The sequence below is a fragment of the Chiloscyllium punctatum genome, chromosome 12 (assembly GCF_047496795.1).
Source record: "Chiloscyllium punctatum isolate Juve2018m chromosome 12, sChiPun1.3, whole genome shotgun sequence".
NCBI classification, from domain to species: domain Eukaryota; kingdom Metazoa; phylum Chordata; class Chondrichthyes; order Orectolobiformes; family Hemiscylliidae; genus Chiloscyllium; species Chiloscyllium punctatum.
This window is the reverse complement of record NC_092750.1, coordinates 22,744,297-22,769,724: the sequence shown is the minus strand read 5'-3', so window position 1 is coordinate 22,769,724 and position 25,428 is coordinate 22,744,297. Positions and strand designations below refer to the sequence as shown.

The 25,428-nt window shown below is 41.1% G+C and overlaps 1 protein-coding gene across 2 annotated transcripts in view; it reads left to right on the top strand.

The window, feature by feature from the left end:
* The window catches only part of stab1 (stabilin 1), a 282,900-nt gene that overhangs the window by 63,072 nt on the left and 194,400 nt on the right, over positions 1–25,428 (top strand). For both annotated transcript variants that reach the window (XM_072582082.1, XM_072582081.1), the window contains exons 11-13: positions 6,236–6,318; positions 14,035–14,166; positions 19,236–19,364. In XM_072582082.1, the coding sequence (XP_072438183.1) occupies positions 6,236–6,318; positions 14,035–14,166; positions 19,236–19,364 (344 nt within the window). The remainder of the gene's footprint in view (positions 1–6,235; positions 6,319–14,034; positions 14,167–19,235; positions 19,365–25,428) is intronic.

The following is a 25,428-nucleotide window of genomic DNA, read 5'->3' as shown; positions in this document are numbered from 1 at the left end:
CCTCTCCCCCTCTAATCTCACAACATGTTAAAACCAGACCGCCTTTATAGTGCTGCTTGGGAAATACTTTCAAGCCACACCCACATAGGAAATGTTCTCTTGGCAAACACATCTGTTCGCTCAATTAACTTCTTTTTCCTCCCCCGCATAAATATTCCATTATACATCGGCCCTTCTCTTTGTGAGTAAAATTAAAGGCTTCCATTCAACCTGAAGCTTTATAAAATCACCAAGGGCATAGATAAGGTGAGTAGCAAAGGTCTTTTCCTTAGGGTGAGGAAATTCAAACTGGAAGGCATAGGTTTAAGGTGACAGGGGAAAGATTTAAAAGGGATCTGAGGGGCAACATTTTCATAAAGAGGGTGGTTTTGCGTATGGAATGAAATACCTGAGGAAGTGGTAGATTCAGGTGCAGTTACAACATTTGGATAGGTGCAGGAATGGGAAAGGTTTAGAGGGATTTGGGCGAAATGGGACTAGTTTAGTTTGGTGAAACTTGCTCTTCATGACGAGTTGGACTGAAGGGTCTGTTGCCATGCATATGACTCTATGAATCCATAGCCAGCCTCGGACAACTGTCTGTGTGGAGTTTGCACATTCTCCCTGTGTCTGCGTGAGTTTACTCCCACAATCACAAAGATATGCAGGTCAGGTGAAATGGCCATGTTAAATTGCCCACACTGTTAGGTGCATAATTCTGGATTAGTGGTGCTGGAAGAGCACAGCAGTTCAGGCAGCACCCAAGGAAATCGATGTTTTGGGCAAAAGCCCTTCATCAGGAATAAAGGCAGAGAGCCTGAAGCGTCGAGAGATAAGCTAGAGGAGGGTGGGGGTGGGGAGAAAGTAGCATAGAGTACAATGGGTGAGTGGGGGAGGAGATGAAGGTGATAGGTCGGGGGCTGGGGGAGGGTGGAGTGGATAGGTGGAAAAGGAGATAGGCAGGTAGGACAAGTGCTGAGCTGGAAGTTTGGACCTATGGTGAGGTGGGGGAAGGGGAAATGAGGAAACTGGTGAAGTCCACATTGATGCCCTGGGGTTGAAGTGTTCCGAGGCGGAAGATGAGGCGTTCTTCCTCCAGGCGTCTAGTGGTGAGGGAGCGGCGGTGAAGGAGGCCCAGGACCTCCATGTCCTCGGCAGAGTGGGAGGGGGAGTTGAAATGTTGGGCCACGGGGCGGTGTGGTTGATTGGTGCGCGTGTCCCAGTGATGTCCCCTAAAGCGCTCTGCTAGGAGGTGCGCAGTCTCCCCAATGTCGAGGAGACTGCATCGGGAGCAACGGATACAATAAATGATATTAGTGGATGTGCAGGTAAAACCTTGATGGATGTGGATGGTTCCTTTAGGGCCTTGGATGGAGGTGAGGGAGGAGGTGTGGGCGCAGATTTTACAGTTCCTGCGGTGGCAGGGGAAGGTGCCAGGATGGGAGGGTGGGTTGTAGGGGGGCGTGAACCTGACCAGGTAGTCACAGAGGGAACGGTCTTTGCGGAATGTGGAAAGGGGTGGGAGGGAAATATATCCCTGGTGGTGGGGTCTTTTTGGAGGTAGTGGAAATGTCGGTGGATGATTTAGTTTATGCGAAGGTTGGTAGGGTGGAAGGTGAGCACCAACCTTGTTACGGTTGGAGGGGTGGGGTCTGAGGGCGGAGGTGCGGGATGTGGACGAGATGCGTTGGAAGGGAAATTGGGGTCTCTAAAGAAGGAGGCCATCTGGTGTGTTCTGTAGTGGAACTGGTCCTCCTGGGAGCAGATACGGCAGAGGCGGAGGAATTGGGAATACGGGATGGCATTTTTGCAAGAGGTAGGGTGGGAAGAGGTGTAATCCAGGTAAAACCATCATCTCCCAGACCATACAGAACCTCATCACCTCAGGAAATCTCCCACCCACAGCCTCTAACCTCATAGTCTGGGAACCCCGCACTGCCCGGTTCTACCTCCTTCCCAAGATCCACAAGCCTGACCACCCTGGCCGACCCATTGTCTCAGCATGCTCCTGCCCCACTGAACTCATCTCTACCTACTTCGACACTGTCCTATCCCCCCTAGTTCAGGAACTCCTCACATACGTTCGAGACACCACCCACGCCCTCCACCTCCTCCAAGACTTCCGTTTCCCCGGCCCCCAATGTCTCATCTTCACCACCTCATCTTCACCATGGATATCCAATCCCTCTACACCTCCATCCGCCATGACCAGGGCCTCCAAGCCCTCCGTTTTTTCCTCTCCAGAAGTTCCCAACAGTACCCTTCCACCGACACACTCAGTCGTTTGGCTGAACTGGTCCTCACCCTTAACAATTTCTCTTTCGAATCCTCCCACTTCCTCCAGACCAAAGGGGTAGCTATGGGCACACTTATGGGCCCCAGCTATGCCTGTCTCTTTGTTGGCTATGTAGAACAGTTGATCTTCCGTAATTACACCGGCACCACTCCCCACCTCTTCCTCCGCTACATTGATGACTGCATTGGTGCCACCTCGTGCTCCCGCGAGGAGATTGAGCAATTCATCAACTTCACCAACACATCCCACCCTGACCTTAAATTTACCTGGACCATCTCTGACACCTCCCTCCCCTTCCTGGACCTCTCCATCTCCATTAATGACGACCAACTTGACACTGAGATTTTTTACAAACCCACCAACTCCCACAGCTACCTGGATTATACCTCTTCCCACCCTACCTCTTGCAAAAATGCCATCCTGTATTTCCAATTCCTCTGCCTCCGCCGTATCTGCTCCCAGGAGGACCAGTTCCACCACAGAACACACCAGATGGACTCTTTCTTTAGAGACCCCAATTTTCCTTCCCACATAGTTAAAGATGCCCTCCAACGCATCTCGTCCACATCCCACGCCTCCATCCTCACACCCCACCCCTCCAATCGTAACAAGGACAGAACGCCCCTGGTGCTCACCTTCCACCCTACCAACCTTCGCATAAGCTAAATCATCTGCTACCTCCAAAAAGACCTCACCACCAGGGATATATTTCCCTCCCCACCCCTTTCCGCCTTCCACAAAGACCGTTCCCTCTGTGACTACCTGGTCAGGTCCACGCCCCCCTACAACCCACCCTCCCATCCTGGCACCTTCCCCTGCCACCACAGGAACTGTAAAACTTGCGCCCACACCTCCTCCCTCACCTCTATCCAAGGCCCTAAAGGAACCATCCACATCCATCAAGGTTTTACCTGCACATCCACTAATATCATTTATTGTATCCGTTGCTCCCGATGCGGTCTCCTCTACATTGGGGAGACTGGGCGCTTCCTAGCAGAGCTCTTTAGGGAACATCTCTGGGACACCACACTGCCCCGTGGCCCAACATTTCAACTCCCCCTCCCACTCTGCCGAGGACATGGAGGTCCTGGGCCTCCTTCACCGCCGCTCCCTCAGCACCAGACACCTGGAGGAAGAACGCCTCATCTTCCGCCTCGGAACACTTCAACCCCAGGGCATCAATGTGGACTTCACCAGTTTCCTCATTTCCCCTTCCCCCACCTCACCCTAGTTCCAAACTTCCAGCTCAGTAACTGTCCCCATGACTTGTCCGGACTTGTCCTACCTGCCTATCTCCTTTTCCACCTATCCACTCCACCCTCTCCTCCCTGACCTATCATCTTCATCCCCTCTCCCACTCACCTATTGTACTCTATGCTGCTTTCTCCCCACCCCCACCCTCCTCTAGCTTTTCTCTCGATGCTTCAGGCTCTCTGCCTTTATTCCTGATGAAGGGATTTTGCCCGAAACGTCGATTTCGCTGCTCCTTGGATGCTGCCTGAACTGCTGTGCTCTTCCAGCACCACTAATCCAGAATCTGGTTTCCAGTATCTGCAGTCATTATTTTTACCTCGTTAGGTGCATAAGTCAGAGGGAAAATGGGTGTGGGTGGGTTACTCTTCGGAGGGTCGGTGTGGGCTGGTTGGGCAAAGGGCCTGTTTCCACACTGTAGGGAATCTAAATCTAAACATAAGCTACTCTCAACCTTGACAGAAGGGACATCTGCGTGAAAAATAATGTTAGAGCTATATGTTAATATTAAGCCATTACTGAGGTGTGCCGATGCTTCCTAGCACTGTGCTTCCTTTTGATGCTCATTTGTGAAAATACAATCCTGTGTTCCTCCAAAGTATGAAGTCAGTTGTGAATCTTGTGTGACAGCAGGCTGCTTTTATTTAGGAGGCTTTCTAGGTCTGAAAAGAATTTCATTTTGTTGTAGTTACATACTACAATGGCAACATGCCTTGTGCTGCAACTTGACCTGGTGTCTTTTCGAACACATGCAGGCAATGTTGTGTTCTAGAACCAGTACCATCCCTTGTCCATATTCCTACCATGCTGTGAAAACTGAGTGCCTGTCCCACATAAACATGATACGTCACGAAGCAGACCTAATGTTCTCAATGAAATCAGGGCAGCTCCCATTTCATGATTTTCAATTCAATTGGAGTTTTTGGAGAAAGAATTATTAGTTACAGTGGATTCTCGGAAAATATTTAGGCATTCTTTTGCCAGATTTCATAAGCCCTTTGAAGCTTAGTCTCTGAGGTCATTGAATTAGCAGGAACTTGCTGTCCACCTTTTTCCATAGCTCCTAAGCTATCTGCTTGGATCCACCGCCAAACAGACTCATCTTGCTTTCTCCAGCATTTCATAGCTGCATTCAAGAAACCTAGGGACTCTTCGGCCAGCCACAGACCAACCAGACACAGATTTTAAACTAAACACGGTGCTTTGTTCTAAAGCCATTTTGTAGATATCCCTTCTTTAAACTACTACAATTGCTTGAAATGCTGCAACAACACACTTATATTAATACCCGATTGGTTAAGTCCCAATCAGATGCCTTCTTGAAATCTGGAGCTTGTCCAAAATATTTTAACGAGGTAGTTTTGAGAAGTTATGACAAGGTCGACTTTGGGTCCACACAAATTGTAATCTGCCTTGCTTCCATCCAACATTTTGATCTGAGTGTGAATCCAGTCAGCGGGTCAGGTTATGCTGTAACAGAGCATCTACTGACATCTGTGTTTAATTAGACATGACCTTGCATGTTTATATTTTTGCATTTCTTACCTGGCACATTGTTGAAAGTGCACGTTGACAACATTGCAGCAAGGGAAACCTGATACCTGAAGGAACAGGACAAGTTACTGTGTATCTTCTGAACCAATCAGATTGAATGATTGTGAATTAACAGCACAAGGACAGAGACAGAAGTGTAATGAGAGCAGGAAAATTCAATGTCAAATCTAAGACAGAAAGAAAGAAGTGTTCAGATTAAGAAATATAGACAAGAAGCAAATTTAAAAGTAAAATTAAAATTATTTTGTGTTCTCCACTTTTAAAATCTCCAACAGCAATCAGTTCCTGAAGAAATGAAACTTCAGATTTAATTAATTAAATAATTGATTTTCATTAGGCGAAAGTGAAGACTGCAGATGCTGGAGATTAGAGTCGAGAGTGTGGTGCTGGAAAAGCACAGCAGGTCAGGCAGCGTCTGAGGAGCAGGGGAGTCGACATTTCGGGCAAAAGCTCTTAATCAGGAAACGTCAACTCTCCTGTTCCTCGGATGCTGCCTGACCTGCTGTGTTTTTCCAGCACCACAATCTCGAGTTAATTTTCACTGCTGATTGGCAGCAAATTTACACTTAACATCACTAAAAGCATACTTAAGCTTGAAATCACAACGTTTTGCAGTAAGTTTAGTTTATATCAACATACAAATACAGTATTTTCATATCATTCAAAGCATGTCAGTAGTGAGACAGCTGTCAAAAAGTGTGGCGCTGGAAAAGCACAGTCAATCAGGCAGCATCCAAGGAGCAGGAGTGTCGACATTTTGAGCATAAGCTTTTCATCAGGAATGGTGGGAGGAGGTGAGGTTATGTTTAAAATGTCGACTCTCCTGCTTCTCGGATGCTGCCTGACCGGCTGTGCTTTTCCAGCCACCACACTTTTTGACTCTGATCTCCAGCATCTGCAGGTTTCACTTTCTCCCAATAGTGAGACAGCAACAAGATGGTATTTTCACAAAGTTAGCAACATTGCAACTGAAACATGACCTTTGGATTTCCTTATGCCTCATCATGATTTTGACAGCAAAATCTGCGCTTTTATTGCTTCAAAAGTAATTTTGTAGTAATGTCCTGTTTCGAATTCTCATCGGTAGCAGATTTTTTTTGTTGTAAAAGAGATGCTTAAATATGTTTTGCCTGAAGTTTCTTCTAATGTTTTCAGAAAATGGATGTACATCAACATTGAGTAACATGGGACCATTTACAGTCTTTCTTCCTCTAGTTAAGAAACTAAAAAACAACCAGGTAAGTTTCCTTAGATCATGGATAAGATAAGTTGAAAATATACTCCTATTCACATATAAAACAGATTACTCTGAAAAATCCTGTTCATAGTTTTGAATGGAAAACTACAGAAGTCCAGATTCTTCTTTATCAAATGATCTATGAGCTCATGGATGACAGAATGTTCTTATGTATTGCATGTTACTCATTAGAGACTTTGGGAATTGTAAGAAGCTTGGGATTCAATGTACTGTGACAGAATCCTGAAAAATAATGTTACAAACTAGGGATTACCAAGATTAAGAACTCAGGAATGTTGAAACTTACTTGCGTCACACAGGGTCAGGTGTCACCAATACAGCGTGTTACTTCTGTTGTTTAGGCGAAAGTGACAACTGCAGATGGTAGAGATTAGAGTCGAGAGTGTGGTGCCGGAAAGGCACAGCAGGTCAGGCAGCATTTAAGGAGCAGGAAAATCGATGTTCCAGGCAAAAACCCTTCATCAGGAATGGATGAAGGGCTTTTGCCCAAGATGTCAATTCTCCTGCTCCTCAGATGCTGCCTGACCTGCTGTGCTTTTCCAGCACCACACTCTCGACCCTACTTCTGTTGTATGGCCACTTAGCACATAGGGCAGGGAGGAGGTAGAGAAAAAAATGGACTTCTAATTAACAAAGACTGTTTTATTTCATGCTTATAATCTGTGTCATGAAAGATGTGGTTAGGGCTTACTTTGACTCTCTCTGTTGGAGTGAATGGATAACTGGCTGATCTGATATGTACTTTAAAAAGTATAGTGTGAACTTCCAGTTTAAGTCTGGTATAGTGATGTCCAGCTAATGTAGTAGCTGCTTGGCCTGCACCATTTTCAGATTTGGGTCTCATTACCATTTTGCCAGTGGATAATAGATGTAGGATTCCAATTTGCATGACTAAACAGTCTTTTACCTCTTTTGGGTTGAAGTGTTGGACACCCATATAAAGGCTTGCCTGAAAGTCAGGCTGGTAAATAGGCCTTCAAGGCTCCAAAAGATTTTCAACTGATGATCACATTTTGGCTTTTATGGAAGTTCTTAGGCTGTTCTAAGTGTCTCTATGATTCAGTGTTAGTACAGGTCGTTCTGCTAGAACACATGTTTCACCAATGCAAATTGGCTATAACGTGACTGATGAATAGGGGATGCTATTTCAAAAGCATGAACTTTTAAAACGTGTTGGTTATCATGCGATTGCACTTTTAGTGCTATTTTTATTACATGATCTTTATATGGCATGGGGTCACACGAGAACACAACTACAGGTGTTTCCCTCCCCCCCCCCCCCCCCCAGGTGATACATTCCAAGACCTACTGTGGGTGCCTGAAACTGCAGATAGTAGCGAACCCTATAATTTAAATGGGAAATGTACCTCCCCGGTAGCCCTGGAATTATTTCTGGAATGTTCCATGTAATATTTATGGGCTGCGGTAAAACGCGGATAACTGAAACCATGGCAACCGAACCGGTGGATACAGTGATTCTGCTGTATTGTGTTATAGAAGAGCTACCTGTATGTGGTTTGAGCTGAAGAACTATATTTTCAGTTGGAGCTATTTGGTCTGAACAGTTTATCTTCTTCCTTTTGCTTGCCTTTTCAAATGTGTTTCACATTACATTTCAATGATGTTGCAGATTCTGAATCAAAAGTATTGCTTGCCCCAGTTGCACTCTATATGAAAAAAAATCTTCTGACTTATTCCTTTGTTGAGATTATTCAGAATTCCAAGGGTTTAATAACGCGTAGAAACAACATTTTGTAATATTCTTCATTGGAAAACTATCAAAATAACAAAATTTATCAAATAACACCAAATAAAGAAATTATCAATGTAAGTATTACTCAAAAAGACACATTTTGTTAAAGTTTATTTTAATCTTGCGCTCGACAAGACATTCACAAGAATACCTGTGTAAAGAGGAACAACGTGTTATGCTGTATGAGAAGAAAATGCTGATTGGTTGGCAATTGAACTTTGGTAGAGATATTGCCATGAAGAATGCATGAGCTAAATGATATTCACATTTAACTGCCAAGCTGTGTTTAAATTTAAATCAGGCAGGTTGACTCTGATTGTTCAAGGCATCACCTTAAGAAATGAATGAGAATGCCTGTCACCAATTGTGTTGAATTGAAACAGACACTTCCTGTCTGCAAAGAACAGGGTCATGGGCACTAAAATATGTTGTTTCCACTATATCTAAGAATTCCATACCATGACCGATAATCTTAAATTCTGTAATTTTCAGCTCAATCGGGATTATTTAGCAAGTGCTGACAACTGCAGAGAATCACATCTAATTTTGGACACTATATTTTGAGTTTTGCAAATGCTAGCTGGTTGGGTGTAATCAATACCTTGCCTGTTCTGAACAGCCAAAGAGAGATGTTTGATATGATCTGTCAGTCTTTAGGATGTTCAACACAAATATCTACCATCACATTGACATTGAGCTTCATATACCATTCATTTGTGTGATAGATAGAACTGACTTTTGGCATAATGGCAGCATCCTGTTAGTGGCAAATACCATTGTTATTGCAATTTCATAGTAGCAGCATGAAACAGCTACCTTTACTTGTTGCTGATATTTTTGAGATGCCTTACCTTAGCAGGGTAATTTCAAGTCGACTGGGTATTTATCAGGACTGATTGTGATGTGCTTTGGTCTGTTCAGGAGTTTGTACATATATAGCGAGGAATAATCTGATCAAGTTTGCCATTATGCCCCAGAATGGCTCTGATGCGCTCTATTTCAGCTTCAAATTTGCATTATTTGCAAATAGCTCAGGCTCTTTATAAGATTGCTGATAAAGCAAATCTTACAGTGTATGCAACTACAGAAATCCCAATACCTGCATTGAGCAATAAGGCAGGCTTATAGTAGATAATAGTAGAGAGTCACTAGTATATTTTACAACAAACACAAAAACATGACTGTTCATTTGACTGCTCAATTTCGAAGGTGCATTTAAGCATATGATAGAACCTATTCCATACAGCCGTAGTTTAATCTATAGCAATAGGTCACCTATATTTTGGGCATGTGCAAGGTGTAGGAGTTTAGGTGCCATTCCACTGAAGAGCCGTTGCTCATTGAACATATCAAAGGTGTTTGCGAGCGTTGTGCTTAGAGGTTGTCCTGTGGAGACACCATCTATTTGTACATAGGTGGTTTCATTAAAACTGAACTCAACTGCATAAGTTGCTGAGTTCATAAGCTCAGCAAATACTGATTCACACCAAGGGTTTGGAGGGATGTGGGCCGGGTGCTGGCAGGCGGGACTACATTGGGTTGGGATATCTGGTCGGCATGGACAGGTTGGACCAAAGGGTCTGTTTCCATGCTGTACATCTCTATGACTCTATGACTCTAAATAGCGGGATTAGATATTATAATATGGTTTTGCAATGCAAATACCTGTAGCTTTCTTGAATGATACATTGGCGAACAGTATGTCAATGTCAAATAAACACACGGACTTGGCATGCTGTCAAGCTGCAAATCCTGTATGGACCTTGCAAATGTGAAGGAATCCTCCATTATGTAGATGGAAAGTTTTCTCAAGATTAATTGAAGAAAATTGCTCAATCATTTGACTAGTTCATACTGTACCAGTTTCAACTTAACAAAATAGGTGCCAGCCATTCTTTCATTCATTCCTCAAGACAAGACCTTGACGAATCAGCATCAACCTGTCTCATTTAAATTTAGGCAAAGTTAACTGTCAGTGATCGCCTAACTTGTGCATTCTCCACGGCAATGCTTCAATCAATTAGCACTCTCTTCTCATACAGTATAAAATATTGTTCCCTTTTACACTGGATTCTTGTGAATGTCCTACTGAATGTAAGATTAAAAATAAAAATAAAAAAGTATATTTCAACAATACTCAAGTTTTGTATTACCAAATTACTACCAAATTCACTTTTTGTAAATTGTATTTTAACATGAATCAGAGCAAACACAAGTTAACAGAAGCTAACAGTGAAATGATTTGACATGTAAAAAGATAAATTTCACTTTAAATAATAAACACAACAAAGATGTGTCTTCCAGGAACACAAACAGTCACATCACTCCCTCTGGAATTGTAACACTAGCTACATGGTTCTACATTATGTTGTTTCTTATTCACACAGGGTAGTTTGGGAGCAATTTCCAGCAACAACTTTCACTTTTGAACTTTATTAACTTGGTTATCATCAGCAAGTCACACTTCTGTGAACCCACTTTCTCTCATGTCTCAGTAATCTTGATATTGTCACTCTCTGGAGTTTCTTTCAACCAACCAACTATTAACATCAGCTGTACTGAGGGAGGACACCTTGGAAGGCTCATTCAGCCAGACCATGTGGGTAAAGCTCAGAAATAGGAAGGGTGCAGTCACTTTGATGGGATTGCACTACAGGCCTAACAGCCAGCAAGAGATAGTGGAACACACATATGAACAGATTATGGAAAACTTTGAAAACAAAGGGTTGCTGCAGTGGGTGATTTTAACTTGCCCGACATTGACTGGGACTCCCTTGGATGGAGGAGAATTTATTAGCTATGTGCAGGATGGTTTTTCGAATACGTAAATAGCCCAACTAAGGAAGGGACCACACTAGACCTGGTAATGGGGAATAGGCCCAGCTTGGTGATTGAAGTTTCAGTGGAAGAGTATTTCAGGAACAGTGACCATAATTCTGTAAGTTTTAAGTTACTTATGGATAAGGATAAGAGTAGTGAAAGCACAATTTAAGGCATGAACTAGGGAATGTAGACTATGGCAGCTGTTTGAGGGTAAATCCATATGTGGCATGTGGGAACTTCTAAAGGCCAGTATGGTTAACATTCAGGACCAGTATGTTCCTATAAAAATGAAAGATAATGATGGCAAAATTCAGGAAACCTGGATGACAAAATAAATTGAGAGCTTGGTCAAAAAGATAAAGTAGACATATGAAAGGTTTAGGAAACTGAAGACAGACAGAGCCCTTGAAGAATACAAATATTGCAGAAAAGAATTCAAACAAGGGATTAAGAAGGCTAAGAGGGACCCCAAAATGTCTTTGACAAACAGGATTAAGGAAAACCCCAAGGCATTTCATACATATATCAGGAGCAAGGGTGTAGCTAGGGAAAGAGTAATTCCATTCAAGGACAAAGGAGAATTTATGTGTGGAGCTAGAGGAAGTAGGTGAGGTCTCTAACAAATACTTTGCATCGGTATTCGCAAAGGAGAAGGACATAGTGGATGGTGAGCAGTAAGGTGATATTCTGGGCTATGCAAAAGTAAAAAAGGTGATGTTGGATATTTTAAAAAGCATTAAGGCAGACAAGTCCCCAGGAGCTGACTGGATCTAATGCAGAATGCTGAGGGAGGCAGGTGAGGAAATTGCCGGAGCCTTGTACAAAATCTTTGTTTCCTCTTTAGTTACAGAGGATTGGAGAATAGCCAATGTTATTGCTTTGTTTAAGAAGGGGAACAAGGATAATCCAGGAAATTACAGGCCAGTAAGCCTTATGTGGGTAGAAGGAAATTATTGGAGAATATTCTTCGGGATGGAATTCATACACATTTGGAACAATATGGACTTGATAGCGATAAACAGCATGGCTTTGAGCAGGGAAAGTCGTGTCTCACAAACTTGGTTGAACTTTTTGAGGAAGTGATAAAGATAATTGATCATAGTAGGTTGTCTACATGAACTTTAGCAAGGCTTTTGACAAGGTCCCTATGATGGGCTGATACAAAGGGTGAAGTCACAGGAGATTTATAATAAGCTGCTAAGATGGATACAGAACTGGCTAGGTCATAGAAGACAGAGTAGTGATGGGACAGTGCTTTTCTGCCTGGGACCAGTGTTATTCTGCAGGGACCAGTGCTGGGTCACCTGTTGTTTATAATATATATTTGGAGGAGAATATACACAGCCTGCTTACTAAGTTTGCCAACAGCATAAAGATTGGCAAAGCTGTGGATAGTGAGGAGGATTGCCAGAGGATACAGCAGGATACAGATAGGCTGGAAATGTGGACGGAGAAATGACAGGTGGAGTTTAATGCAGGTTATGTATTTTGGGAGATCTAATGCAGGAGTGAAGTATACAGTAAATGGCAGAATCCTTAATAGCATTAACATACAGAGGGAACTAGGCTTATAGTTCCACAGTTTCCTGAAAGTGGCAACACAAGTGGATAAGGTGATCAAGAATGCATATGGCATGCTTGCCTTCATCGGCCGGGCATAGAGTTTAAAAATTGGCATGTCATGCTCTTCTGTAGAACTTTATTTAGGCTACATTTGGAATATTATGTACAGTTCTAGTCACTACCAGAAGGATTTGGAGGCTTTGGAGAGAGTATGAATACTGTTTACTAGGACATTGCCTAGTTTGGAGGGTATTAGCTATGAGGGGAGATTTGACAAATTTGGTTTGTTTTCACTTGAACGCCCAAGGGGTGTCCTGATAGAAGTTTACAAGATTATGAGAGGCATGGAGAGAATGGATAGTTGGAGTCTTTTTCCCAGGTTAGAAATGTCAATTACTAGGGGATATAGATTTAAGGTAAAAAGGAGTAAGTTTAGAGGAGATGTGATAGGCAAATGTTTCACACAGTGGTAAGTGCCTGGAATGGAGGTAGTGAAGGCAGGTACAATAGCAGTTGCAAAGGCATTTTGACTGATAAATGAATAGACAGGTAATAGAGGGATAAATACCGCATAAAGGCAAAAGGTTTTTCATTAAGAAAGTAATCACGTGTTGGCTCAGTCTTGGTAGGCCAAAGGACCTGTTCCAGTGCTGTATTGTTTCTGCTTTTGATGGTAATCAGCTTTGTCAGATTCAAGCAAAGTGTTCTCGAGAGAATCACATCTAGGAGTTTGCAAATAAATCTAAATCTGCTGTATTGTGGACGGCAGGCTTTCAATTTGACACCATTTGTCACTCATTCCTGATAATGTGCAGTTATTAATTTTTAACACACAAAATTGTCCTGGGGGTGCAGATACATATTTGCATTTTTTCCAAGAGGGACATTCCAATGAATAGTATTTCAAGAACCATTTATTCTGTCCAATATTCAATTATTTTCATATGAAAAGCTAGATGCTCTGTTTTAAGCATAGCTATAGAAGAAAAATTGAAATATGTTTTCTGATAGGCTTTTACCTTTGGAAATTGTACACTAGGAAATTTCAGGTATCCTGCTGGACAGAGAGGTAATTTATACCATATATTATAATACTGGAACAAATGCTGACCTTTCCTAACAAATCTTCCCAAATTGTATATAATTACTGTACTATTAATTCAATTTAATTAAATGTAATAAATAAATTTTCCTTTCCATTTTTGCAGTCTTCCTTTTTGAATTTTATGATTTTAACTCCCATCCAAAATGCTGTGTCACATTCCTTCAAATGTTTTACTTAGAAAAATGTAACAAAGCATTTTCTTGGACTTTATTCAGTGAAAAAGCCAGTTTATATAGCCAACTGTCAATTATCGTCAATCCAGTTTTGTACAAATAGTGAGACCAATGTTGGAAAAATAGCCTCAGATGTTACAAACTCATTTTAAATCAACCACAACTCAAAAATGTAATAAATATATCAAGTTATATCATTGATCTTTCCAAGCATTGAACTTGATACCGATTTCCTTTGATACTCTTTTCATTTTCTATCCATGTTGTATTCTAACAAAGGTAATTGATACCAAGAAGTTTTCATGCAAGCAGCACATTGTACCTGGTGTTTTACTACTTGAGGACTTTAAAAATATTACAACCTTTGAAACATTGACTGGTGATACAGTTGAAGTGACCCAGACAAGAAAGGTAGGGTCTTTTATAGTATGATGTTTCATTTTGAATATTGTACATGTTGCCGATTATTTTCAAAGATTAAATATTTCACAGTTAGATTAGAAGTATATATTTAATTATCTTCCAATGGAAAGATGGGAGTTGCTCAACCTTTACAGAATGAGGAGACCCTAAATGAAGAAACAATCACCTCTGGCAGTCTCTGACAACTTTCTGCTCAGCTGCAGAGGTGACAATGACAGCAGCCTGGCTTCCTTCTTATTATTCAGCTATGAAGCTATTAAGACTAAACAGACAATATAGTGATAATTTACAATGAATGAAAACTATATCCCAAGAAATATAAAACACATCAGAGAAAGCATTTAAGTGTTGTCCTCTGAGCTGCATTTAGGTAGGAATGATAAAAATCGTGTTTAATTTATTGATGTATCTGTGATTATTGATTAGGATACATTTTTTGTAGCAGATTGCATGTATGGATTGCTGAATCAATTATTTGGAATATTTTACAAAGGGTGAACTCATCATTGATATTTGAAGTGAAAAGTGTGTAGGTAGCATAAATTGGAAGAGATTTAAATAAAGTTTCAAATGGCTGCACAACTTTTCAAACCATGTAAGTATTTCCAGATTGCACTGCATCTCTTTGATAGGAAGTACTTGCATCTGGTTGTATTCTATGCTTTGTGGGTTTTTGCTCCTGGATGTCTTTGATGAATGCCCTTGAGAAGGACCTTTTGAGATTTTTCATCTATAGTAAGATCAGAAACAAGAGAACATATAACATCATTTGTAGAATTTCTAGTTCCCTATCTGATGAGATCAGGTTAAGCTATGAGAAGAATTTGTTTTTTTTAAATTTCTTTTCCTCCATACCCTCCCATCCTCATAGTCATAGGCAGAGACTCACACAGTACAGAAGAGGACCTTTGGCCCATTGACCCAACTATACTTACCAGCATGTGTTATGACATTTCAAGTGCTCATAAATATACATTTTAAAGGTTGTAAGGTTTCCCGTCCCGATTACACTCCCAGGCAGTATATTTCCCACCACATCCTCTGGGTACAAAAGCTTTTCCCCTAAGCCTCCTCCCCTTCACCTTAAAATCATGTCCCCTTGTTATTGACCCTTCAGCTCCTCCGGGGCAAATTATTTTGCTTTCTCTCAGCCCTGTGGAAGTCAGAAAATATTGTGGATTAAAGATAAAGGACCATAACATTGCCATTGCTATTATTAAACTTGACATTATCTAGCTACTAGATAATGAAGTTTAAGAGATGGTATTTCTTGGTACACAATACTGCTTAGTGCATTTTCAACAATTTCCTCAGGTGAGAGGGTGATAGACTGTGATTAAATAATATGCCAAGTTAGCGATTTTTGAGAAATATGCCAAGTCTCACTGTGTTAATCCATACATGAGGAGCTATCTGTCGGGCACTGAAAGTTGATGTGATATGACGTGATAACTGATGATCTTCAACTATTATGATGCCATACTTGTATTAGCTCCCATAACATACAAATGACATGTGGATCAAATAGTACAAAAGAATTCAATGACCTTTTTATTAAAGTACCTAGTATTTACATATGCATGCTACAGTCATTGGCATTTGCATGACTGTGTTCAAATTAAGCTATTTGAATATTCTGTAACATCATCATGATGCATGTCATGGTATAAGCAGGTTCAGTGAGATAGAAACTGAAATCTATGTACCATCAGGTCACATGCCACAATATGGTGATGACATCATGAGCATGTCCCTTAAAGGTATATCACATATCTGTTGTGAGACACAACACAACATCCCCCTTTTTCCAAAAAGAAGTCCCGAACAGATGTATGTAGCTGTACATACACGTCGTTAATTCAACAATTAAACAGCTGTGTATAAACGGCTTTAAAAAAAGTTAACAAGCTGAATAATTAAAACTTTGTTATAGAATATAATTTTACATATAAATTTGGAGGCTTGACTACTTATCCTGATCTGGTGATCATATACCACCTGCGGGAGTTTGAGCTTTTCTCTGTGCTCTTGACTGACAACTTGGTTGGCTTTACACTGTTCAGTATTGCCACACACTCATTGTTATCAGAGGTTTCGTCTTCGTTTCTCTGTGCATGTTTGACATCTCATACATTGAGCTGAAGTGGCCTCCAGTTTTTTTTTGCAATATGGTGCTATGATCAGTAATGTCCTCATTTGATGGGCTGTTTCCATATGTTAAAAATACTTTATCGTATACGGGTATTTGTGACCAGATTTCTGTATTGCACTCTCTGTCTAGTACGCATTTCAATTGTTCTCGTTGGTGATGTTTCATTCTCACTGTCTTTGAAGAGGGAAATCTGTGCTCTGTTTATTCTCCCCACCATTGGTATGATTTGAATCTGATGAATGGTTGTGACACCGAGATCTGTACATATGCCACTGCTGGACGTTTGGCATCTACCACATAGAAGATTTTGGGAATCCAATCTGGACTTGCATATTGGCACTGCAGTGTGATTGGTATGGCTGAAGGCAATTGATGATCCATTATAGGATGAGAGAGTCTTTTCTAACTTGCACCATGCAGTACCACTTGTTGGAATACATGACTTTTTGCTTGTGTCATGGCAATATGTTGACACAAGCCCCTATATCAATTTTGGCATTAGGGGTATGTTGACCTGCTTTTTGTGGAATATGCATATTAACAGTTGTAACAGTGTCTGATCTCTTTATACCATTAGATATTGGTGCTTCAGTTTGACAATTAACTTGGTCATTTTCAAAAGGTTGCCAAAGCTCGGTTTGTTGTACACCTTTGGCTGTTCACCTCTGCTTAGTCTTCTGAATAAATTGAGTACATTTTCAAAAATAGTACAGCCTAACAGCAATATTTATCCTCATTATGTTATATAAAGTGATGAATTTTTGTTGAGCTCATCCAAGAAACAGAAAGCAAGGACATTTGGTAGTTTTCAGAGGAAATCATCATATGTCTGAGTCCTAATGAGCTTTTAAAATACATATTGTACACATTTGTTTGGATGACTTTCCCTGCTGCCAGTATTGAGGTGTCATGCCACCTTGTTGGCCATCTAGGTCATGTTTTGGGGTCTAGCTTGGCTTTTGAAACCAGATTTTCTGCATGCGTGCCCAATGTCCTTTGAACATAGAACATAGAACAGAACAGAACAGGCCCTTCAGCCCACGATGTTGTGATCCTCATGTATGCACCCTCAAATTTCTGTGACCATATGCATGTCCAGGAGTCTCTTAAATGTCCCCAATGAATCTGCCTCCACAACTGCTGCTGGCAACGCATTCCATGTTCTCACAACTCTCTGTGTAAAGAACCCGCCTCTGACATCCCCTCTATACTTTCCTCCAACCAGCTTAAAACTATGACCCCTCGTGTTAGTCATTTCTGCCCTGGGAAATAGTCTCTGGCTATCGACTCTATCTATGCCTCTCATTATCTTGTATACGTCAATTAGGTCCCCTCTCCTCCTCCTTTTCTCCAATGAAAAAAATCTGAGCTCAGTCAACCTCTCCTCATAAGATAAGTCCTCCAGTCCAGGTAAACCTCCTCTGAACCCTCTCCAAAGCATCCACATCTTTCTTATAATAGGGTGACCAGAACTGGACGCAGTATTCCAAATGCGGTCTAACCAAAGTTTTATAGAGCTGCAACAAGATCTCACGACTCTTAAACTCAATCCCCCTGTTAATGAAAGCCAAAACACCATATGCTTTCTTAACAACCCTGTCCACTTGGGTGGCCATTTTAAGGGATCTATGTACCTGCACCCCAAGATCCCTCTGTTCCTCCACACTGCCAAGAATCCTATCCTTAATCCTGTACTCAGCTTTCAAATTCGACCTTCCAAAATGCATCACCTCGCATTTATCCAGGTTGAACTCCATCTGCCACCTCTCAGCCCATCTCTGCATCCTGTCAATGTCCTGCTGCAGCCTACAACAGCCCTCTATACTGTCAACAACACCTCCAACCTTTGTGTCATCTGCAAACTTGCTGATCCAACCTTCAATCCCCTCATCCAAGTCATTAATAAAAATTACAAATGATAGAGGCCCAAGGACAGAGCCCTGTGGGACACCACTCACCACAGATTTCCAGGCAGAATATTTTCCTTTTACTACCACTCGCTGTCTTCTGTTGGTCAGCCAATTCTGTATCCAGACAGCTATGTTCCCCTGAACCCCATTCCTCCTGACCTTCTGAATGAGCCTACCATGGGGAACCTTATCAAATGCCTTGCTGAAGTAAATGTGCCAATGTTTTGCAGATGTGAAGAAATGTTGAACAATTGCTGGCCAAGTGTGACAAAAAAATCTATGACAGATCTTTCTGATTGGGTATACATATTTCTAATGATGGCAAAAGTGTTTTCTGTATCTAAAGCATATAATTGATGGTGTACTCACTGTGACATTATGCCAGCACCCATCATCCCGTAAAGTGTAGGACTCTCTTCCTTGCCCAGAAGACCTTTGTCGAGGTTTTGATGGAGTAGGCATGATTACCAATTCAGTTAGCCTCTCCATGAATTCTTGCTGCTTCTGGTGACATCATGAGTATGTTCCTTAAGGCATAGCAGAACAAAGGATGTCAGTGTCCTAAAGAGGGGAGAAGCTTGGTCTGAGACAGGGGTAGAACAGACAATATGTTGGAAATTGCTTTAGAAGTTATCTTTTACTGAACCAAATGGTGTTACATGCTCTCACATTTCTGATCTTTTATTTTAGTCATACATTTTAGTCATTTTAGTGATGTCTTCTGTTAAAATATTAGATTAAAATTACAGGATTTTATTTCAAGGACATAAATTGTTGTGCCATCGCCTTGTGTTATAATGCTCCCACATCCTTCAGTCTGTGATACATAGATTCCTCTGTCTATATCTGTACAGTTGTTCAGAAAAGTAACACAATAAAGGATTGCAGTCTTCCAATACAACTCGAGACTATTGCTCCAATTAGGAACTTCAAGATTTCCAATCTGAGGAACCAATTTGTTTACTAACGTTACTTTCTAATTTTTCTGTGCAAAGTACTTTCAGCTTATATTTCAAAATAAAAGGTACAACATCATGAGGGGCAACAAAGCAGCATCAAATGGTATCATTCATACAATTGACCGGTTTTTATCTGGAAACGTTGAAAAACTTGGGGATCCACAGGTAAATCTCACATCTCAATATTACATATAATAGTATATTGAATAAACTAATTAATGTATTCAGCTTCACCAAGCTAGACCTTGCCTGTGTTTTGTTCTGCATTCTAATGTTGCATTAAGCAAAAATTGTTAATGGGTATTTTTTAATCCATCACTCACTTACTATATTGATCTATAGTAGCAAGTGACTTGTTGTGAGACCCACCACAATTAAATAACTTTTTACTGATCCCTGACTCCAACCCTTACCTACCTTCAATCTCCTAGAACCATTTCTACCTGGGTTCTAGCGGCATAGAGATAGTCAACTGCTCTGGACTTCTTTTCATTGAGCCTCCTACACAGAACCAAAGTAGTTCAGTTGCTTCACTGCAATACAGTTAAAAAATTAGTACTTCTAATATAGTTTACTCTCTGTCTTTTTCACAAACTTATTGACTTTCTTCACTGTTGACTGTTCTCAGTAAGCTATTAAAAACCCTGCAATAGGTCCTTCCCCAGTTACTGGGCAGAATTGAATGTTGAGTGTAGCAACTTTTGGAAGTGCCTCTTCTATGAATATTACCAACCATACTGGCAGCATGCTCAGTAAAACAAAAAAAGGATGTAAATACAGTATTTCATCATGCCATTACCATGAGCAAAAAAAAGTTTTGTTCTCATAAAATGACTTTCAAAATATGACTGATTTTTACCATTAACTTCTAACAAGTAGTTTATTACGGACTTTATACTATCTTTCATTTACATACTTAGATATATCATATTTACAAATCTATAAAAGGTTAAACTAATGTCAGTACATGCATGATGTAAGGTGTGTGATTTATGTATATTTTGATATAATCTATTTTAAAGTTTGAACTAGCAACATGTAGGTTTTAGTCTCTATGTGTAAGAAGGGATTTAATGGGAAAATGTTCACGTTTCTAGAGCCATGTTTTTCATTGAAACCTAATATGAGAAAGAGATTTCCTGGAATGTAATGGGGTTTATTTTCATTGGATGTGTTTTTACTGTTGGACAGATTAAATAATGAAGTTCTTTCGGCTGTTTCCCGGTGGAAGGATCTGAATTTTCTTTCTTTTGCTTTGGAGAAAAGCTACAGCTTCAAAAGTCTTTTGGTTTTAGTTCTCAGACACTCTGGTGGAAGTTATATTGTGTAAAGTAGTTTCTCCTGAAGGAGAGAAATCATTTAGAACTGCTAAGAAATATGTTACCTCTGCATAAGTTATTTCATTTGAAAGTTCCAGATCAGAGGTGTTCAGTTAGAACTGTGACAGGGTTATTTGAAGCTGAGAAAGTCTAAGCTCAGTTGTGTGAATACTCAAAGAAGTGGTTATCAAACTCACAACTGTGAGTTGAATCTGGAAAGGGTCCAGAGGAGATTGACAGGTATAATCCCAGGAATGAAGGGCTTGTCACATGAGGAGTGGTTGAGGACTCTGGGTCTGTACTTGATGGAGTTTGGAAGAATGTGAGGACACTTGATAAACTTACAGAATACTAAGAGGCCTAGATAGGGTGGATGTGGAGAAGATATTTCCACCGGTAGGAGAGACTTGGACTGAGGGCACAACCTCAGAGTGAAGGACGACCCTTTAGAATTGGCATAAGAAGGAATTTCTTCAGCTAAAGAATGGTGACTCTGTGAAACTCCTTGCTGCATAAGGCTGTGGAGACAAATTCATTGAGTGTATTTAAGAGAGCTAGATGGGTTCTTGATTAGTAAGGGGATCAAACATAACAGGGAGAAGGCAGTAGGATGGGGTTGAGAAACGTTTCAGCCTTGGCCTAATTTTGCTTCCATATCTTACAGTCGTATTATAGATATGGACACATCAGTACTTTTATTTGAGCCGATTCTTTATTTAACTGAATTACAATTCGGCAAAGAGTTTCTATTCACAAACATAACTTAGGAATTGGGGCACTCTTTCCCAAGTCGCAGTAAAACCATTGTGCCTACATAATTTCCCAATATAAAATCTATTTTTATGATATGCAATTTAAGAAGAATTCTAACCAAACACAATTCATTTGTCAGGACACAATTTAAATTTTCTTTATGTAATGGGAAAGACACACACTTCCCATCAACACTGTTTGATAGCATTAAGCTTTGAGCCATATCAATGTCCCTCAGGATAAAAATCTTCTCAGGCTTTTCCTTGGGCAAAAATGGAGAGACTTACTTTTCAAATATAAACCCGTTATAATCCTTGACACTGCCATCACTTCTCACTGTAGGAAGTAGGGAATGCCTTCCATGCTTCATTTTCTGAGTCAATGTGCCCTCTGGAAATTCTTATTATATGCATCAGTTCCACTGGTTTAACATTCATTTCTATTATTGGTACTGCATTTTCTGAAGACCCCTTAAGTATTCCTGTCACTCCCTCTGGTTTACTGTTGCACTTACAACAATTTACTTTTAAATGCCTTTTCTTATGATAACGAAAACATACTGGTTTCATAACGTTACTTTCTTTCTCTATATTATCCTTTCTAGTACAGCTTTGAAACAGCTTTTCCCTTTAACCTAAAGCCAGAATCTTGCCTATTCCTCCAGCGACTCCATTTGTAATGTTGCCAGATAGAAACCAACACTTAGCTGTTTGTGAGAAATATTATGTACATCAACTGGACCCACTGACTCTTTGACTTTATGTAACTGATGAACAACCAAATGGGACTCAATTCTTACTGGAATGCTCTTCTTGAATTCTTCCAAAATCATGATTTCCATCACATTTTCAAACATTTGCTGGAACTCAGTGAACTATACCAGTGATCCCATTATTTTTCACTTGCCTCCAGTGAATTCAACAAATGTCTCATTGGGTTTCATCTTTTCTATCCTAAACTTAACTATTAAGCTTCATTAGAAAGGTTACAAGCATTACAAACCTGCACTTCTAACCGTCTCATCATCTGAGAATTGTTTTTTCAAAAGACTAAATTATATGTTCCTTGCTTCACCAGTCAGGACAATTTGTAGCATAAGTGCCCATGTATCCTTTGGCCTTTGATTGTTTAGCAACTTTCCCCTATGACAATGCTGTTACTTTAAGAGATTACTTTGTCCTTTTTTTTGAAGAGAGGTTGTGAGACAAGGCACTGAGCATTCTACCAGAACCACTAGGGTAAGCAACTGTGAGGCCTTTAGGTTTTTTAAAAGGTTGGAACAATGGAAACAGCCTGAATGGGTGTGGCCAGATCTCACAGATCAGGTTTTCTAGTTTTTGTTTAGCTTTAACATCAGAAGCTTTTTAGAGTCTCAAGAGTTGGAAGCTTCATTAAACGATTTCCAGCTTCTACTTTCTCTGAAATCTCTCAATGTAGTTTCCTCCTGGATTGGAGAACTGCATGTAAAAATCTGTGTCTGAATTTGCCTTTTTGCCAAGGGGTATGTTTATCGATGTTACTATATTGGAACAGTTAATTAGTAATAGATACTTTATCTATTATTCAGTTAAGTTTTCCAATAGTTATGTTGTTCTAAATTCCTCTTTCCTTTGTTTGTAGTCTGACTATAGCATTTAAATAAATTGTGTTTTGCTTAACGTTGTTTAGTTTGACCAGTCGCACCACATATGGAGCATGCACTTCACATCTACTTTCAAAATAAGAAAATGTTAGGGTCTGGGCTACCTTCTTAATTTTGAGGGCGCATGGTCAGAACATAACACCCCAATGAGAGAAAATGACTTTATACTCCAATTCCATACATTTATGAACAAAGGGAAGATTTTTGATTAAATCAAACTTAAAAATGGGATTTCGCATCTAACTGACCCTTTGTCAAAGCTGAATGAAAATCCTGTTGGAGAGAAAAGCAGTACTTCTTCAGGGTAGGCATTCCTGGGCGAGAGAGATGGCAGTGGGTTAAACACTGGATAAAAGCACATTACTGTGGATGCTGGAATCTGAAACCAAAAGAGAAAATGCTGGAAAATCTCAGCAGGTCTGGCAGCATCTGTAAGGATGCTTTGACAAAGGGTCAGTTAGACTCGAAACGTCAGCTCTTTTCTCTCCTTACAGATGCTGCCAGACCTGCTGAAATTTTCCAGCATTTTCTCTTGTGGTTTCAGATTCCAGCATCAGCAGTAATTTGCTTTTAAAAATGGGACTTCCCTCTTCAGCCAAAATAAGGGACTGTCTTGCTACCCATAGCCTAAACTATTTTTTTATCCAGTTTGTTTCATGATTTTCTGAACTCTTGAAGTTCAAGTTCAAACATTTTTCTGTCTTTCTGTCTCAAGCTACTTCATCTGTAACTGAATCCTAGCCAACTCAATCTGCATTCCACCTGGGTTAGACTCTTATCTCCTTCCAATCCCAGATACCGTGTTGTCACATTGACTATACATTTTGCCTTTGCTTTTAATTTTAAATACTTTTCAGCTAATGTTGCTTGCCTAGTTTTGATCACCATTTGCAAATCACTCAGAGATAAACCTGTTCTCCCCAGAAAAGTCATAGCAATTTGCAAAGCCAGCTTGATTTTCAGTATGTACCGTAAAATTAACGATCTTAATCAGCCGTAACTAGATCAGGTTCCAGCATGTGTATTTTGCTGTGGATTACAAATCCCACAAGAGCCCCAAATTACATTATGATCACAGACCAGACTGCCAACTTTGCTACAATACCAGCTGAGATCACCAAATTATGTTACAATCTCAGGGAGCCTGTAATCTTTTACTCTTTAAAGTAAATCAAAGGTGAGAAGAGACTTGCTAATAGAATAAAGCCACATAATTCCACAGTTTTGAACAACAGTACTACATAAGTTAGAACAGTAACACAATATACTGTAAATGTATAACTTATTTGTAAATCCCAGAATTAGCATGTGATAAACATCAAACAGTCAAGATAGATCACAAAGATTATTTAGGTAAAAACAATGACTGCAGATGCTGGAAACCAGATTCTGGATTAGTGGTGCTGGAAGAGCACAGCAGTTCAGGCAACATCCGAGGAGCAGTAAAATCGACATTTCGGGCAAAAGCCCTTCATCAAGAATAAAGGCAGAGAAACTGAAGGGTGGAGAGATAAGCTAGAGGAGGGTGGGGGTGGGGAGAAAGTAGCATAGAGTACAATAGGTGAGTGGGGGAGGGGATGAAGGTGATAGGTCAGGGGCGGGGGGAGGGTGGCGTGGATAGGTGGAAAAGAAGATAGGCAGGTAGGACAAGTCATGGGGACAGTGCTGAGCTGGAAGTTTGGAACGAGGGTGAGGTGGGGGAAGGGGAAATGAGGAAACTGTTGAAGTCCACATTGATGCCCTGGGGTTGAAGTGTTCCGAGGCGGAAGATGAGGCGTTCTTCCTCCAGGCGTCTGGTGGTGAGGGAGCGGCGTGAAGGAGGCCCAGGACCTCCATGTCTTCGGCAGAGTGGGGAGGGGGAGTTGAAATATTGGGCCACAGGGGGGTGTGGTTGATTGTTGCGGGTGTCCTGGACATGTTCCCTAAAGTGCTCTGCTAGGAGACGTCCAGTCTCCCCAATGTAGAGGAGACCGCGTCGGGAGCAACGGATACAATAAATGATATTTGTGGAGTCTTTTTGGAGATGACGGAAATGTCGGCGGATGATTTGGTTTATGCGAAGATTGGTAGGGTGGAAGGTGAGCACCACGGGCGTTCTGTCCTTGTTACAGTTGGAGGGGTAGGGTCTGAGGGCGGAGGTGCGGGATGTGGACGAGATGCGTTGAAGGTGGCGGAGGTGCGGGATGTGGACGAGATGCGTTGGAGGGGCGAAGGTGCGGGATGTGGATGAGATACATTGGAGGGGCGGAGGTGTGCATCTTGTCGACATCCCACACCTCCATCCTCAGACCCCACCCCTCCAACCGTAACAAGGACAGAATGCCCCTGGTGCTCACCTTCCACCCTACCAACCTCACATAAGTCAAATCATCCGCCGACATTTATGCCACCTCCAAAAAGACCCCACCACCAGGGACATATTTCCCTCCCACCCCTTTCTGCCTTCCGCAAAGACCGTACCCTCCGTGACTACCTGGTCAGATCCATGCCCCCCCACAACCCACCATCCCATCCT